The sequence below is a fragment of the Rhinatrema bivittatum genome, chromosome 1, assembly GCF_901001135.1.
Source record: "Rhinatrema bivittatum chromosome 1, aRhiBiv1.1, whole genome shotgun sequence".
Taxonomy (NCBI): domain Eukaryota; kingdom Metazoa; phylum Chordata; class Amphibia; order Gymnophiona; family Rhinatrematidae; genus Rhinatrema; species Rhinatrema bivittatum.
This window is the reverse complement of record NC_042615.1, coordinates 59,478,742-59,492,501: the sequence shown is the minus strand read 5'-3', so window position 1 is coordinate 59,492,501 and position 13,760 is coordinate 59,478,742. Positions and strand designations below refer to the sequence as shown.

The following is a 13,760-nucleotide window of genomic DNA, read 5'->3' as shown; positions in this document are numbered from 1 at the left end:
TCATCATGTATGGAGCTCACTCTCAACCATGCCATACGCCGTGTTGCTATTGTCGTAGCTGAGGATCTAGCAGAAGATTCAAATGATTCATAAACAGAATGAAGTAAATGTCTAAGATCTTCCTCCATATCTGTAAATGGCTGTGGTAAGGAGTTATCTGAAGCTAGACACATGGGACGTAGTCACTGGAGGCATTCAAATAAATATTGAATGACGTAAAATTGATGGTGGTGTATTTTTGTGGCTAGCATGGAGGAGTGGTACACCTTTCGGCCAAAAGTCATCCAATGATTTGTGGTCTTTTCCCAGTGGTGAATTTGCATGAAGTTTTGATCTTTTGGCTCTTAGTAATTCAGATTCCACTACGACGGAGTTGTGGGGTAATTGTGTGGATTTGTAGATCGTGGAGTTTCTTATCCGGTATTTTAAGTTTGTTTTCCTAGATGCAGCTGTGGTGGTAAAAGATTTCTTCTACATTTTATGCAGAACTGCATCTAGAACAGCATGAGGTGGCAGAGCTGTGGGCACCTTTCCCGATTCAATATTTAATTGAGATCCTACTTTTTCAATGAACTTTGCATAGGATAAGTCTTCAGGAGGGGAATAAGGTTCTGGGAGACCCTTGGGAGGATCTGATGGAAATCCAGTAGATGAAGACGGCGACAATGTTGACCAATGTGAATGTGGAGAATCAGGTCAATCTGGAATTGGAGACGGTTCCACCGGCTGAGGTGGAAGTAGAGGACTTGGTACCACCGGTAGTAGAGGTGGAGAAGGTGGAATTGGAAGCTGAGGATGCGCAGCCTCCAGATCCTGGAAAAAGGTATTTCACGCCAATGTAATTTGCAACATGGCTTTAGATGCAAGGAGATGCTGTGAAGGTGCTGTAAGTGGGGTTGCAGGTGGAGGCAGTGCTCCTAGAAGCAAATCTGGAGAAGGCCGGCACGGTTCTGGGAGATGGAGAGAATGAGGTCGATGAAGAGAAGACCAATCAGAATGAGAACCTTCTGCACTTGAAGAGTCGTGGTCTGAATCGAGGTCTCCCTCTATTTCAGAATCTGACCTTGGAAATGTAGACGGCTGGAGATGTTTTGTTTTTTGTATCTTCTTAGCATGGTGTTGATCCTGTATTGAAGACTGTGGCGAGGCAGGTGCTGGAGTTTTAGGTTGAGTAGAGTGCTTTGCACGTTTTGCGTCACTATGTTTGGACCTGTGACGTTTTGATTGACTCATTTCTGGTGTGTCATGTTGTGATGCTCCAGATGGTGATACAGCCTGCCCTGATGTGCCACCTGATGTGCCATCTGATGTGCCGTGCGCCAGTGCGTAATGTCCCACTGCGCCATGCGCCCATGCATCGTGCTTTGATGTGCCATGTCTTGCGCCCTGCTCTGATGTGCCATGTGTCAATGCGCCTAGCCGGTGGTCCCTCTCAGGATATCCTCCTGGGGGCGCTGTCATCTGCCATTGGCCCAAGGATTCACCAATTTCCACTAAGTATTTATTCCTTACACTACTAGAGCAGTATCATACAGACTGCCACACTGTGGGAGCCAACCCACAACAGATCCTTCATCCTGCCTAAGGAGTATTACAGATTGCTAGCTCCTCCCCTTGAGGGAGCAGCATTGATCAGATTACTCACTCCTCCCCTCTGAAGGAGGTGATCCATAACAGATTGCTAACTCCTTAGCAGTGTTACGCTCTCCTCCTCCAAAGGGGAGGAATTAGCAATCTGTTCTGCTTTTCTCCTGAAAGAGGGAGGAGTTAGCAATCTGTCATGATCTGCTCCTCCAGAGGGGAGGAGTTAGCTATCTGTAGTGCTTACCCACCAGGAGGGCGGAGTTAGTAATCTGTTAGCGAACTGCTGTTAGATGCTCCTGTAAGGAAGGAGGTAGCAATCTGTTATGGATCAACTCCCCAGAGAAGAGGAGTTGGCAAACTGTTCAATGATACTCTTCTGAGGAGAGGAGCTAAAAATAGGTATATTGTACTTCGCTACTGAGATAGCAATCTATCATGCCTCCACTACGAAGTAGCAATCTGTTATATATATAGGCTGCTGGCAAGTCCCATAGAAAGGGAAGGTAGCTATCTATATAATACTTCCGTAAGCGCTGTTAGTGGTCGGTAGTGGTTGGCTCCCATAGAGTGATAGTAGTGTAAGGAATGACCACTTGGAGGAAATGGTGAATCCCTGGGCCGATGGCAGATGACAGCGTCCCCAGCAGGAGATCCTGAGAGGAACCATCGGCTAGGCTAGAAAATGAAATAAACACAAATAGTTCTTTATTAGGCTGGAAGCTGGATCACCAGTGGTGGCAGTAGTGAGTCGATGTGTCCGGCAAGACTGAAGACCTTCTGATACTGGAATATAATCTCTGGGTCGTTGAGCTGTAGAAAGAGACTAGAAGTAGTGAGTAGACAGGGTATACTGGATACAAGATGGTACACTCACAATAGTAGATGTCTGCAATGGTCTCTATGTCACAGAGGGTCTTCAGTATATTCAGGAACAGGAGCCGTAGGCGAGCACTGGTTCCTATAAACAATCTGTAATAAGAACTCACAATAGCTGTATATGAAATGGCTTCTAGAGTAGAAGAGAGTCTAAAGGATTCTAGGAAAATGGGCCCTCGTGGAGCGAGTACCGATTCCTATCTGCAATCTTGCCAATATAACTCTCTATCTCCATACCTGCGATAACGTCTTGGACGGAAGGGAGTCTTCAGAGCCATAGGAATGTAGGTCCTCGTGGAGTGAGTACCGATTCCTATCTACAATAGAACTCACTGTGTTCACGTCTGCGATCGCTTCCAGGCAATGAGGAGTCTTCCGAGTATTCAGGGATGTAGGCCCTCAAGGAGCGAGTACCGGATCCCGTCTTGGCAATCTGAAATCAAGAAGAGAGAGCGGAGCCCCCGTGGAGCGGGTACTCCTGGTAAGTTTGAAAAGGCCGAGCAGTGGAGGAGGATTCCCCTAGCTCTCGGATCATTTTGCAAGTATCATGGACTGCTGAAGCAAGTCCTGTTGGAGTTCCTTGCTAACTCGTTAAAGGTTAGCAAACAAAGACCTTTTAAAGTGGAAATGGATGATGTCACTACGGGGGGACGTCCCCGAGGTTCGCGCCCTTGCTGGTACAAAGTCTGGAGCACACGTGCGCGCCCTTACGTCATCAGGAACACAGTGGATCCGTAGCGTCAAGCCAGCCCAGGGACAACGGGACCAAGAGGCAGGGAGAAGCCGTGGCTGCATCTGTCCGTCAGAGCCAAAGGGAGTCGCTCCCAAGGTAGAGAGGGTGGAGCGAGGGGCGAGAAGAGGCACGAATGCAACAAGCAGATTCACAACAGATAGCTAACTCCGCCCCCCTGGCGGCATGATCAATAACACTCTCCAGCTGTTTCAGCAAGTCTGAGTCCCTTCCAGAGAGGGGGAGTCCACCTCTGTGCACCATTCTTCTCAAAATAGTCTCTAGCCATTGCAAGAAGTTAGAAAACTTCTCTCCTCCCTGCTAACTGGCTTGCATAAAGTGAAGAGTCAGATCAGGCCCACTTTCATTGGCACCAAATGTGTTTTCTAGTGTTTGCAAACACTCTTCTGGGGTTGCTTCAGGATTATGGTCTTTCAGGGCTCCAAAAATCTCCAAAGCTCTTAGGCTGTCATCTATGTGTCTCTTCTTTTTAAGACAGAACAATCCCAGCTCTGAACCATTTGGGTGGCCTGCTTTAGCCAATTCTCATGATCATCTTCCCCACCTGTTACCGGGATCTTCCCCGAAAAGGTGTGGAGACTAATACTGTGAACCTTTCCCATGCAGCTTTATTATACTCTTCCTTACCTTCCTCATCACTAGGATAATGGATTCTGGATGTGTAGTCGCTGCCACTACAGGGGTCAGCACCTTTTTTTTTTTTTTTTTTTTTTTTTTAAATTCTGCAGAGATTTTCCTTTGCTAGTCAAAAAGGAGGAAAGCTCTTCCAGCAGAGTACTGCCATCTGGTGGCTATTCAAAGTCATTACAGACTTCCTTTTGAGCTAGAATTTTCCAGAGAAGGGCCCTAGTTGCTGGCGCTATTTTAGGGGAAACAGATAGGGGGCTCACATGCTGCTTACAAATGCGCAAAGCTGTTGGACTTTGCTGCAGAGGACAAAAATACATCCTATTACTTCCAGATCAGTTGCTTTTTCAAGCAGTCACCATTTCCTGCCTGCTCACTTATATAGGAATTCCTTGAACCAGAAGTGCTTGAGCAGGGACTACTTCTTCTTTGCACCACTTCACCAATGTTTGCTGTGCCATACTGGAAAGACTGGACAAGCAGTGGGAATTATTTATGTCTAAACCTGGAACAGAGTTCCCTGTGTGGGCCAGAGCTTCTCAGGGTAGTTGAGCCAGTTATGGAAAGAGGGTCACCCTAGAGAATAAATATTCTAATACTATACTACTGGTAACTATGCAGGTTCTTTTTGATGGGGGTAATAATCTAAAATTCCAGGGCCCTCTGATCCAAATGCTTCTTAATATATCCTAAGGGGTGAATTTTAAAAGAATTGCTCTTGTTCAAAGGCCCACACATGCGAGTATCTGGGCCGAGCACAAGCAACTTATATTTTAAAACGGCCCAATTACATACATATATGTGTGTGCACAAGCAACCCAACGCGTGGAAAAAAGTGGCAGAGTTAGGGCATGTGTTAGGATTTTGCCTGTTTCACAGCCTTCCTGATGCCTCCCCACTGGCAAAGGCCCTCAGTAAGTGTTGCGACCATTGCTGCCTGACGTCTCCACTCTGCCCACCTTACTGCATTGGCGACTGCCTCCGGGGTTGATGGAAGGCTGGCTGCCGCAACATTCTTCGGCCGTCCTCGTCCGGCGTCCCCGGACTGGCCCGATGCTACAATCCGCCATGTTGACCTGATGCCCAGGGGCGCACGTGCGCCCCTGGGCATCAGGGGCGCACGTGCGTCCCCCTAAGATGACGTCATCCGCTTCAGATATTTAAAGGTCTCTGAATTGCTAACAACTCGAGTTAGCAAGGAATGGCAACGGATTCACTACATCCTTCCAAGCTACTCTTCCTCCTCGGACTTACCAGGGGTACCCGCTCCTCGGGGGCCTTGCTCTCTCTCTCTTACTTTGTAGGTTGCAGTCTGGAACCGGTACTCGCTCCTCGAGGGCCCTCGTTCCTGGACTTCTTCGGAATTCACTTCTGTCTGGAAGTCATCGCTGCCTACTACATCTGTGAGTTACCATCACACTCTCAGAGCTTTCCCTGGAACCAGGTACTCGCTCGAGGGCCTACTTCATTTCAGCTCCTGGGCTTCTATGAGACATTGTGTGAGTGTTACCATTAGGTTCTGTCCACGAACTCTGCATACCCTGCCTACTCACTATATTTCAGTTTCTCTGCAGCTCAGCCTCCAGGGATCACTGTTCCAGTATCTGAGGGACTACAGCCCAGCCGGGCATTCCAGCTCACTACTGCCTCCTCTGGTGGTTCAGTATACTGTCTAATAAAAGAACTAGTGTGTGTCTGTCTCCTAACTCTGAGCCTGACCGGTGGTCCCTCTCTGGATCATCCCCTGGGGGGGGGGCGTGGTCATCTGCCACCGGTCCAAGGATCCACCCACAACTCTCATAAATAATAACAGATTGCTAACTCCTTGCAATAGATTAATAACAGTAAGCTTCTCCACTAGCCTTGTCAAGTTCTTCCTCACTGCCCTTGCCATGCCCAAAGTCTCTGCTTATGTAATCCTGCTCTTCCAGAAGCTCCTTGACTTCTCATGGTGTCACTCCTGGCTCCATGCCTTGCCCCTTGTTCCCTGCCTTAGGCTTGTGGCCTACAGGCCTTCTGCCTTGTTCCTTGTCTTGTGGCCTATGAGCCTTCTATCTTACTTTCTTGCCTTGACTTGAGGCCTTCTGGCCTATTCTCACTTGTATTCTGCCTTAGGCCTATTCTCTCTGTCCAAGTCTTGCTGTCTTCGGGCTTCATTGTTCCTTGTTTAGAGTTTCCTTTGTCTGCCTTGTCTGACTTCTGCCCTAATATGCCTTGTTGGTTTTGTCCTGTTTGTTCAAGTGTCCTGTCCAGTCCTGCTTGTACCAGAGCCCTGACCTGTCTGTTCCAGTGTCCTGTCCAGTCCTGCTTGTATCAGAGCCCTGTCCTGTCTGTTCCAGTGTCCTGCCCTGTCCAGTCCTGCTTGTACCAGTGTCCTGTCCTGTTTGTACCAGAGCCCTGTCCTGTCTGTTCCAGTATCCTGTCCAGGCCTGCCTGTATCAGTCTTGTCCTTGCTTTGCCTGATCTGTGTTTGTCTAGTTCCAGGTCTTGCCTGTTTGCAGCCTTGCCCTGCTTGCCAAGCTAGTCCTGCCTTGTATTCAGCCACAGTCTCCTGTCTGCCTTGTCCAGCTTGCCAAGCCCTATCTGCCTTGCTCTATACTTGTCTCCAGCCTGCGTAGTTTGAGTCTTGTTTGAGTGGACTTACCACTATGATGTACCACTGCCGCAGAGACTTACTGGCCCCCAGAACCCAAGGGCCTAACCTGTGAGGGAGGGGGCTGACTAGGCAAAAGACCAGCCCTCGACTTGTTCACAACCCTGCTTTGCAGTCCCTGTGCCTCTCCCCAGGAAGGTTCCCCAGACTCTGGAACCCATAACAGCATATCAAGGGCATTCCGGGACAGGGACAAGATTTACACGCATAAATCCAGATTTAAAATCTGATGTCCACAGTGTGCATTGGGCTGTTACGCGTGCTTATTTACTTCTGCTCTTGATTAGGTGTAAGTCTGCGGAGAACTGGTTTTAGGCCTAAAATGACTGGGTGAGTGGTCTAAGTAAATTAGGGGGAGTGCAGGTTGAAGAACCAGAGGGTCTGGATGACCTAGAGACAGACTGGGCAAACTGGTGGACTGATTGGTCAAACTGGCTAGTTCCTTCTTGCACACGTTTTAAAATCTGCTTAGCTGTGCCATAAAAGCTGACAAATTCCTAAAGAAGATCACTTAAAATTAGGAGCACACCTACACATGCTAAGTATATTTTAAATAGTATGTGCGCACTTGTGCAAAAATTCCTGCTTATGTGGCCTCGCACCCATATATGTGCATATAGGGGCGCCTGCACATTCGTTTTAAATATAGTTTCAAAGCACCATAGGAATAAAATAGCACATTTCCAATCCTTAATCAGATTCTCCCCTCCCTTTACAGTAAAATGAGAAGATACCAAAAGGTGCAGTTCAACACCACTTCATTTAACTGAATATATTTCAATTAAACATGAAATACATGCATATATTACATATGTACAGCATCCTAAGTTCAAAATATACAGTCACTGTAGAGAGTAAGTAAAAGCAAGGTAAATTAAGATAGACCCAATAAAACAGGGGTCAGGAACCTTTTTGGCTGAGAGAGTCATGAACGCCACATATTTTAAAATGTAATTCCATGAGAGCCATACAATATGTTTAAAACTAAATACAAGTAAATGTGTGCATTTTATGTAAGATCACACTTTTAAAGTACAATAAGTCTCTGAAAATATTACACCAGGCCTTAAGACACCAATACATCTCCTATTAGGAAAACAGACCAAGTCAGGCTGCTATAGAGTCCTACACAGAAACTACACGCCAGCAGAAAACCTCACCTGAATCACGTGCTGTCCCTCACCTAACATAGAATAAAGAGACCAAAACGCATAACAAGAAGCATGCAGAAAAAACTGAATTGGAAACTGCAACAAGCCAGAGTCTCTGTATGCAGTGTAACAAAGGAAAAAAGAAACATCACCCATCCTTATAAAACAAATCAAGAAATATAAAATCATCAGCAGTAAAACTGTACTAACAAAAAGAACATATTTCGAAACAGCTGATGAGTGGAATATCCAATAATTAAAAACTCATATAAAACATTTCCAGATACCAACAAAATATTTCAAAATAGCAGACACAAAGACCCAGTAATGAAAAATAATAAGGATACAAAAATTTTTTTGCTCTGCATACCTGGGAACGTTTGATATCCAGCTGTCCTGAGATTGTTCTGAATTAGCAGGAGGAGGGGTGGTTTGCTTGGAACTTTCTCCTCTCTCAGTCACATACCAGCGCTCTCTCTCACACTGGCTCTCAATGACACACCTATACACACATGCTCTCAGTACTCACATATACACATGTTTTTTCTCTCTCACTTATAGAGGCTCTTAATTACACATTTACACACATACTGTCTATCTTTTCACGCTTACACACACAGGCTTTCAATCACATAAATACATGCTGTCTTTTTCTCTCACACACAGACTCTCATTCACATGCTTACAAACATGTCCTCTCTTTCTCTCATTTAAACACAGGCTCTCAATCACATACTCACATGCTCCCTCACCTAAATCAGCTCTCAATCACACACAGACACACATGGTCTCTCTCTCTCATTTAAACACAGGCTCTCAATCACATACTCACATGCTCCATCACCTAAACCAGCTCTCAATCACACACAGACACACATGATCTCTCTCTTACTTATACACACAGGCTCTTAATCATACATACACATGATTTCTCTCACACACAAAGGATCTCAATCATACACACATACTCTTTCACACAAACAGGTTTTCAATCACAAACTTACACATACAGGTTCCCAATGGTAAACTTACATTCATGCTCTCTCTCTCACAGGCAGGCTCTCAATCACAGACATACTCTCTTTCACATATACAGGCTCTCAATCATTCACATACATGCAATCTCTCACTCACACACACAGGATCTCAAACACACATGCTTGCTCGCTCATTCACTCTCTCTCCCCCACCCCGGGAGCTCGCGGCAGCAGCAGCCTCCTCCCAACGCTAACCTCCTTCATTTTCAGCCCTCACGGAGGAGGAGTCCCATCGGCCGCGGTTGAAGCTCTTCATTTTCCTCCGAGCCACCTGCAGTCTTCTTTTCTTCGGACCGACGCAGACCACACTAGCGAGGCCTCTTCTTGCCGCGCACGCACCCGATGCTCTCCACTTCCTCTTCCGGGCAGTGGGGGGGGGGGGGGGGCGGGAAAAATAGAGCACGCCGGTGCCGCCGACTCCAGCTATTCTGCTGCATTCCGCCCGGGCTGACAGCATTTTAAGCCCGGGCGGAGGAGGACCGGGGAGCAGCTGGGTCAGCGGGGGACTGGAAAGTGTGGCGACACTTGTCTGCGAGCCAGATGCAGCCCTCAAAAGAGCCATATCTGGCTTGCGAGCCATGGGTTCCCGACCCCTGCAATAAAAGTTCAGAATGAGTTCAAGGAAAAAAAAAATAATATTAAGAGCTCAAGTAGTGTACTTTTTACTCCTAGTAATTTTCTAGTCCGTGGGTAGAGCTTTAGAATGTTTTTTCTTTCCATGCTGACTACTGGGCAAATTCTATAACTTATGTTTTATTTTATTATTTTTTGGGGGGGAGGGGGGGTAGGTTACAGTCTTCTGAAGCAGGGCTTCCTGCAGTTCTAGGGCTGAAGATACCATCTGTTCCCTTTCCGATTTCTTCAATCAGTCCTGGTCTTTGCAGGCGCACAGGACAATGTCAGCTCTTATTTCTAGGGGAACAGTACACCATTTGCTTCTCTGCCAATTCATAGGAACACCAGGGATTTCAACAGTTCACTCGGGATTCAGTAATCTATATCACCACACCACATTAGGCAGAGACTACATGCACACAAACAATACACTCAGACACACGCACACCGTACAAACAACAAGTGTTACGGGCCGAAAGCTTGAGGGCCTTCGGATTCTGTTACGAGCGCGAGGAGCGCGGTCGCCTCTAAAGCAGGTGGTGAGCCCTTGGGCCACGGCAAGACTTAGGGAGGAGCCCCAAGCCACACTGTGGGAGGTGAGCCGATGCAGGCATGGAGAGCCGGGCAGGTACTGAAGCAGGGATAAGGAACGGAGTCTGACCCTCAGCCGGACCTGCATGCCCATGGCAACCAACAACGCAATATTGATTGATGAACGGTCCTCCGACTGTTCCCAGCCCTTTCGGACCTGCCGCTGGGTAATGGCATTGGGCAGCAGGCCGGACAGAGGACGAGGGCAGACAGAGTCCTTAGAACACTGAAGACATCGTAGACGAGGGCTGAAGCAAGACATCAGAGATGAGGGCTGAAGCAAGACATCAGAGATGAGGGCTGAAGCGAAGACATCATTAGACGAGGGCTGAAGCAAGACATCGTAGACAAGGGCTGAAGCAAGACATCAGAGATGAGGGCTGAAGCGAAGACATCAGAGACAAGGGCTGGGAAGGACGACATTGGCACTGTCTCTCAGGGCGCCCTACACAGCCAGCACGGCTGGACTGGTCACGGACCACCCTGTCCTACAAGCGCAGGAGCGGGACGAGCACAGGGAAGAGGAAGCGGTGGGATACTGCACTCCTGGCAGCCTAAAGCAGGTTTGCTGCACTCCTGGCAGGAACATCAGGAACTGGATCAGGAACTGGATCAGGTGCAAACATCAAGGCAACATCCAGAACAGACATCAAGGGAACAGGCAGAGACAGGACAGGGAGCCATCAAAACAAGCAAGACCACGGAGGACCTGGACTGGTTTGAAGACACAGACAACTGTGAACCCTAATCCAAAGGCAAACAGGAACTGAAGTGAAAGTCCTTTTATACTGCTGTATGCGGGCAACTCCCTGGGAGGAGTTCACCTGGACCGCCCCTCGCTGGCCCTATAACTGAGGTGGAGAGCTGTGGGCCGGCCCCTAGGGAGAAGGGCGTGGCTGAACCAGGAAGTCCAAACACAGCCAAGCAAGCCACAGGCAGGCCTCAGGAACAGCTAGGCCTCTCAGGCCCTGGAGCAAATCCTGGATAGAGCGCAGGTGAGGCCCTGGCTTCGGAGCAGCCTCCGGAAGAAAAGGTGAGATACCTCCTGTAGCGCAGCAACAGGGGGGATCGTAACAACAAGGTACACACACACAAAAATGGGTAATTTTGCTGATTATGTACTACAGTTCATGAGATTTTACATTTTTTGCAAGCAATTTCTTCTCTGTGTAATCAAAAAGAAGTTGATTCCAAAACTAATCAACCCAATTAAAAATAAAAATCTTTTACCAACTTTATTGCTTTTATTAGTATAACAAACTTTTTTTTGTAGTATAAAAAATGATTAAAAGCACATAAACAATATTATTTAGTGAGTTACCATTTCAGAATTAGGTTTCCCTTTGATTCCTGGCATGTTTTACCATCTGCTGGATAAGACACACAACAAGGTTCAAGAAATTTTCAGAATAGAGATTGCCCGGGATGATTACCTCCCTTGTATCCAACATTGCTATCTCAAGCTCCCAGAAGGACTACACATTCTCAGTGTGGCAATGGGAGGTTCAGTTCATGAGGCTATGGGATGACGCATAAATGTACATCTACCCTCAGTAAAGTCATTTCATGAATGTGTCTTTGAGAAGATCACATCGTGATTTATTCACATAATGGCGACTACAATACTCTAGTTGTTGTTTGAAATACTTCAGTGCTTCATATCTCCTGAAGAAGCCTGTTATATGGTGAAACAAAGGCCTTTGTTGCGGGGTCCAAGAATTTACCATCAAAAATGACCGTCTACATATCCCTCTTGTGGGTTTAAGAATGTGTTAAAAGTTTTGTTCTATAAACGGTAGCATTTTATGCCCTTGGATGTCCTTTTATGAACATTGTTTCTATATGGAACATTTTTTAAATCATTTGTTAGTTTTTGACTGTTAGTCCTTTCAGTGGGGATTCACTGTATTTGTGACTTTAAGGGTCATTATGGTCTACATTTTAATGTAAGATGCAAGTACGTGTGTATGGATGTTAAGGCATGGTTGTTTTTTTTAACCTTTTTTGCTAAAACTGTGTACATAATATTGTGTTTACATGGTCTGGATCATTTTTTTATACTACAAAAAAAAGTTTCCTATACAAATAAAAGTTATATAGTTGATATACGATTTTTAATTTTAATTGTGTTAATTTGTTTTGGAATAATTTACATCAATGTAAGGGGGGTTTAAACTTCTTTTTGATTACATTGGGTATTATTGTTCTACCTCTTGCTTTGTTCTTATGGTTCTGAGGTGGTTTACCTTTCCTTTGCTAGTGGTTTTAGCTATTTGAAACATAATATTTCAATATGATGTTTTCACAGATATTCTAGGCAAATTTGAAAAACTACTAAAATGCTTAAAAATGGTTAGTACACTGTGTAGAATGAAGTAATATAATCTAATAAACTTGTTTATGCACATAATTTTGTTTTAAATTCATTAAAATGTTTTGATTTCTAAATAGGTCTTCCTCAGTTAATACAACACTATTTAACAAAAAACTTAACTTGTCTTTGAATGTTATTTTTGGAAAGAATGGATCAAGGGAAGAAATCTGTGAGGACTATAAAGTGAGACTCAGTCTTGTGTCCTCTCTTTCAGTGACTATGATTCCTGAGTCCAACAACAGTTGCTTGTCAAAGGAAGGTCATTACTTCTGACTACAGATGAAGAGGAGGAGAAGAACCTATCCCGTCCCAATCAAGAGAAGCAAGCAACTGTCTTCACAGTCTTCTTCTAGACTTGTAGCCCCAGAATAATAATGATTATTTGGTATTATAATACAAAGTGCTTTCCATCTACAGTAAGATGTAAGGTGAAACACCGAGCTGGTACTGTTAATCACCAATGCCATGCTAGGACTCATACCAGAAGTTTAAATAAGTTACATATATAGTGTCCTGAGATAGTCACACTTTTGTAAGTGGTTCAACTTTGCAGGACTTTCCAACAATAGTGACTTTGTGGTCCAGGCGGAGAAGCGAACTGCGTGGCTTAGCAAATAGTCCACCTTGAGAGGGCTCCACCTGTAGCAGTCTCCCTGAGGCTCAATCCAGGAAATAAAGGTCCCCAAACAACAGAAACAAAAGACTGGTTTAGTGCATATTCCCCCCTTGTCATCCTTTGTGGAGGAACAATGTTTCATCTTGCAATCATTCCCTGAGGGCAACCTTTCCCCTTTTCTGCCATTGCCAGGACAGTGCAGTAAGTGCTCCCTAAAACTACTGGATGGTAGTTCTGTCCACAATCTGGCCCCTGGTCACATTTTCCTTTTTAACAAAACCCTTTCACAAACAAACCCAATTATGAGCCCACCCGAGTCATAGGGAGAAAAGGCAAATAAAAAATAAACCAAACCTCTGTAATAAGACACCTTTTCAGGCCTCTTAGGCTCTAGTACAACTCACCCCTTTTCCCCACCATTTGTGCTCCAGGCAACAGCCTTCCCAGTCCTACAAAACAAAGCCAAAATAGTCAGAGTAACCTAACCTCAGTCTACTTCCATCTCAATCTTGCTTTCTGCCTCCAGGCAATTCACCTCCATTTCCTCCTCCCCTTCTGTGACTCCCAATTTAAACTCCCCAGCGTTGTCTTGTACTTTCTCCTCCCTAATCAGGGTCTCACCTGTGTGTGTCCAATCCCCCAGGGTCACGCCCCCCCCCCCCCCCCCCCCCCGGTGAATGGCCAGCCTTCTCTCTCTCTCTCTCTCTTCCCATTGATCTGTCAGAGGCTCTAAGAGCCAGGAAAAGATAGTTTCCCTCTTGTCTCTTCAAGGCTGTTGCTGCCTGGATTTGCCTCTGGCTTGCCCTGGGGTAATCCAGTACAGGTTTTCCTTACTAGATAAATAGTGAGCCTCATCACAATAGATATAGATAGATAGATATGAAC

The 13,760-nt window shown here is 45.9% G+C and overlaps 1 protein-coding gene across 2 annotated transcripts in view; it reads left to right on the top strand.

The window, feature by feature from the left end:
- The window catches only part of TMEM154 (transmembrane protein 154), a 51,149-nt gene extending 37,608 nt beyond the window's left edge, over nucleotides 1-13,541 (top strand). For both annotated transcript variants that reach the window (XM_029608181.1, XM_029608103.1), the window contains exon 5: nucleotides 12,474-13,541. In XM_029608181.1, coding sequence (XP_029464041.1) covers nucleotides 12,474-12,532 — 59 coding nt within the window. In that variant the 3' untranslated portion in view covers nucleotides 12,533-13,541. The remainder of the gene's footprint in view (nucleotides 1-12,473) is intronic.
- The last annotated feature ends 219 nt before the right edge of the window (nucleotides 13,542-13,760 follow it).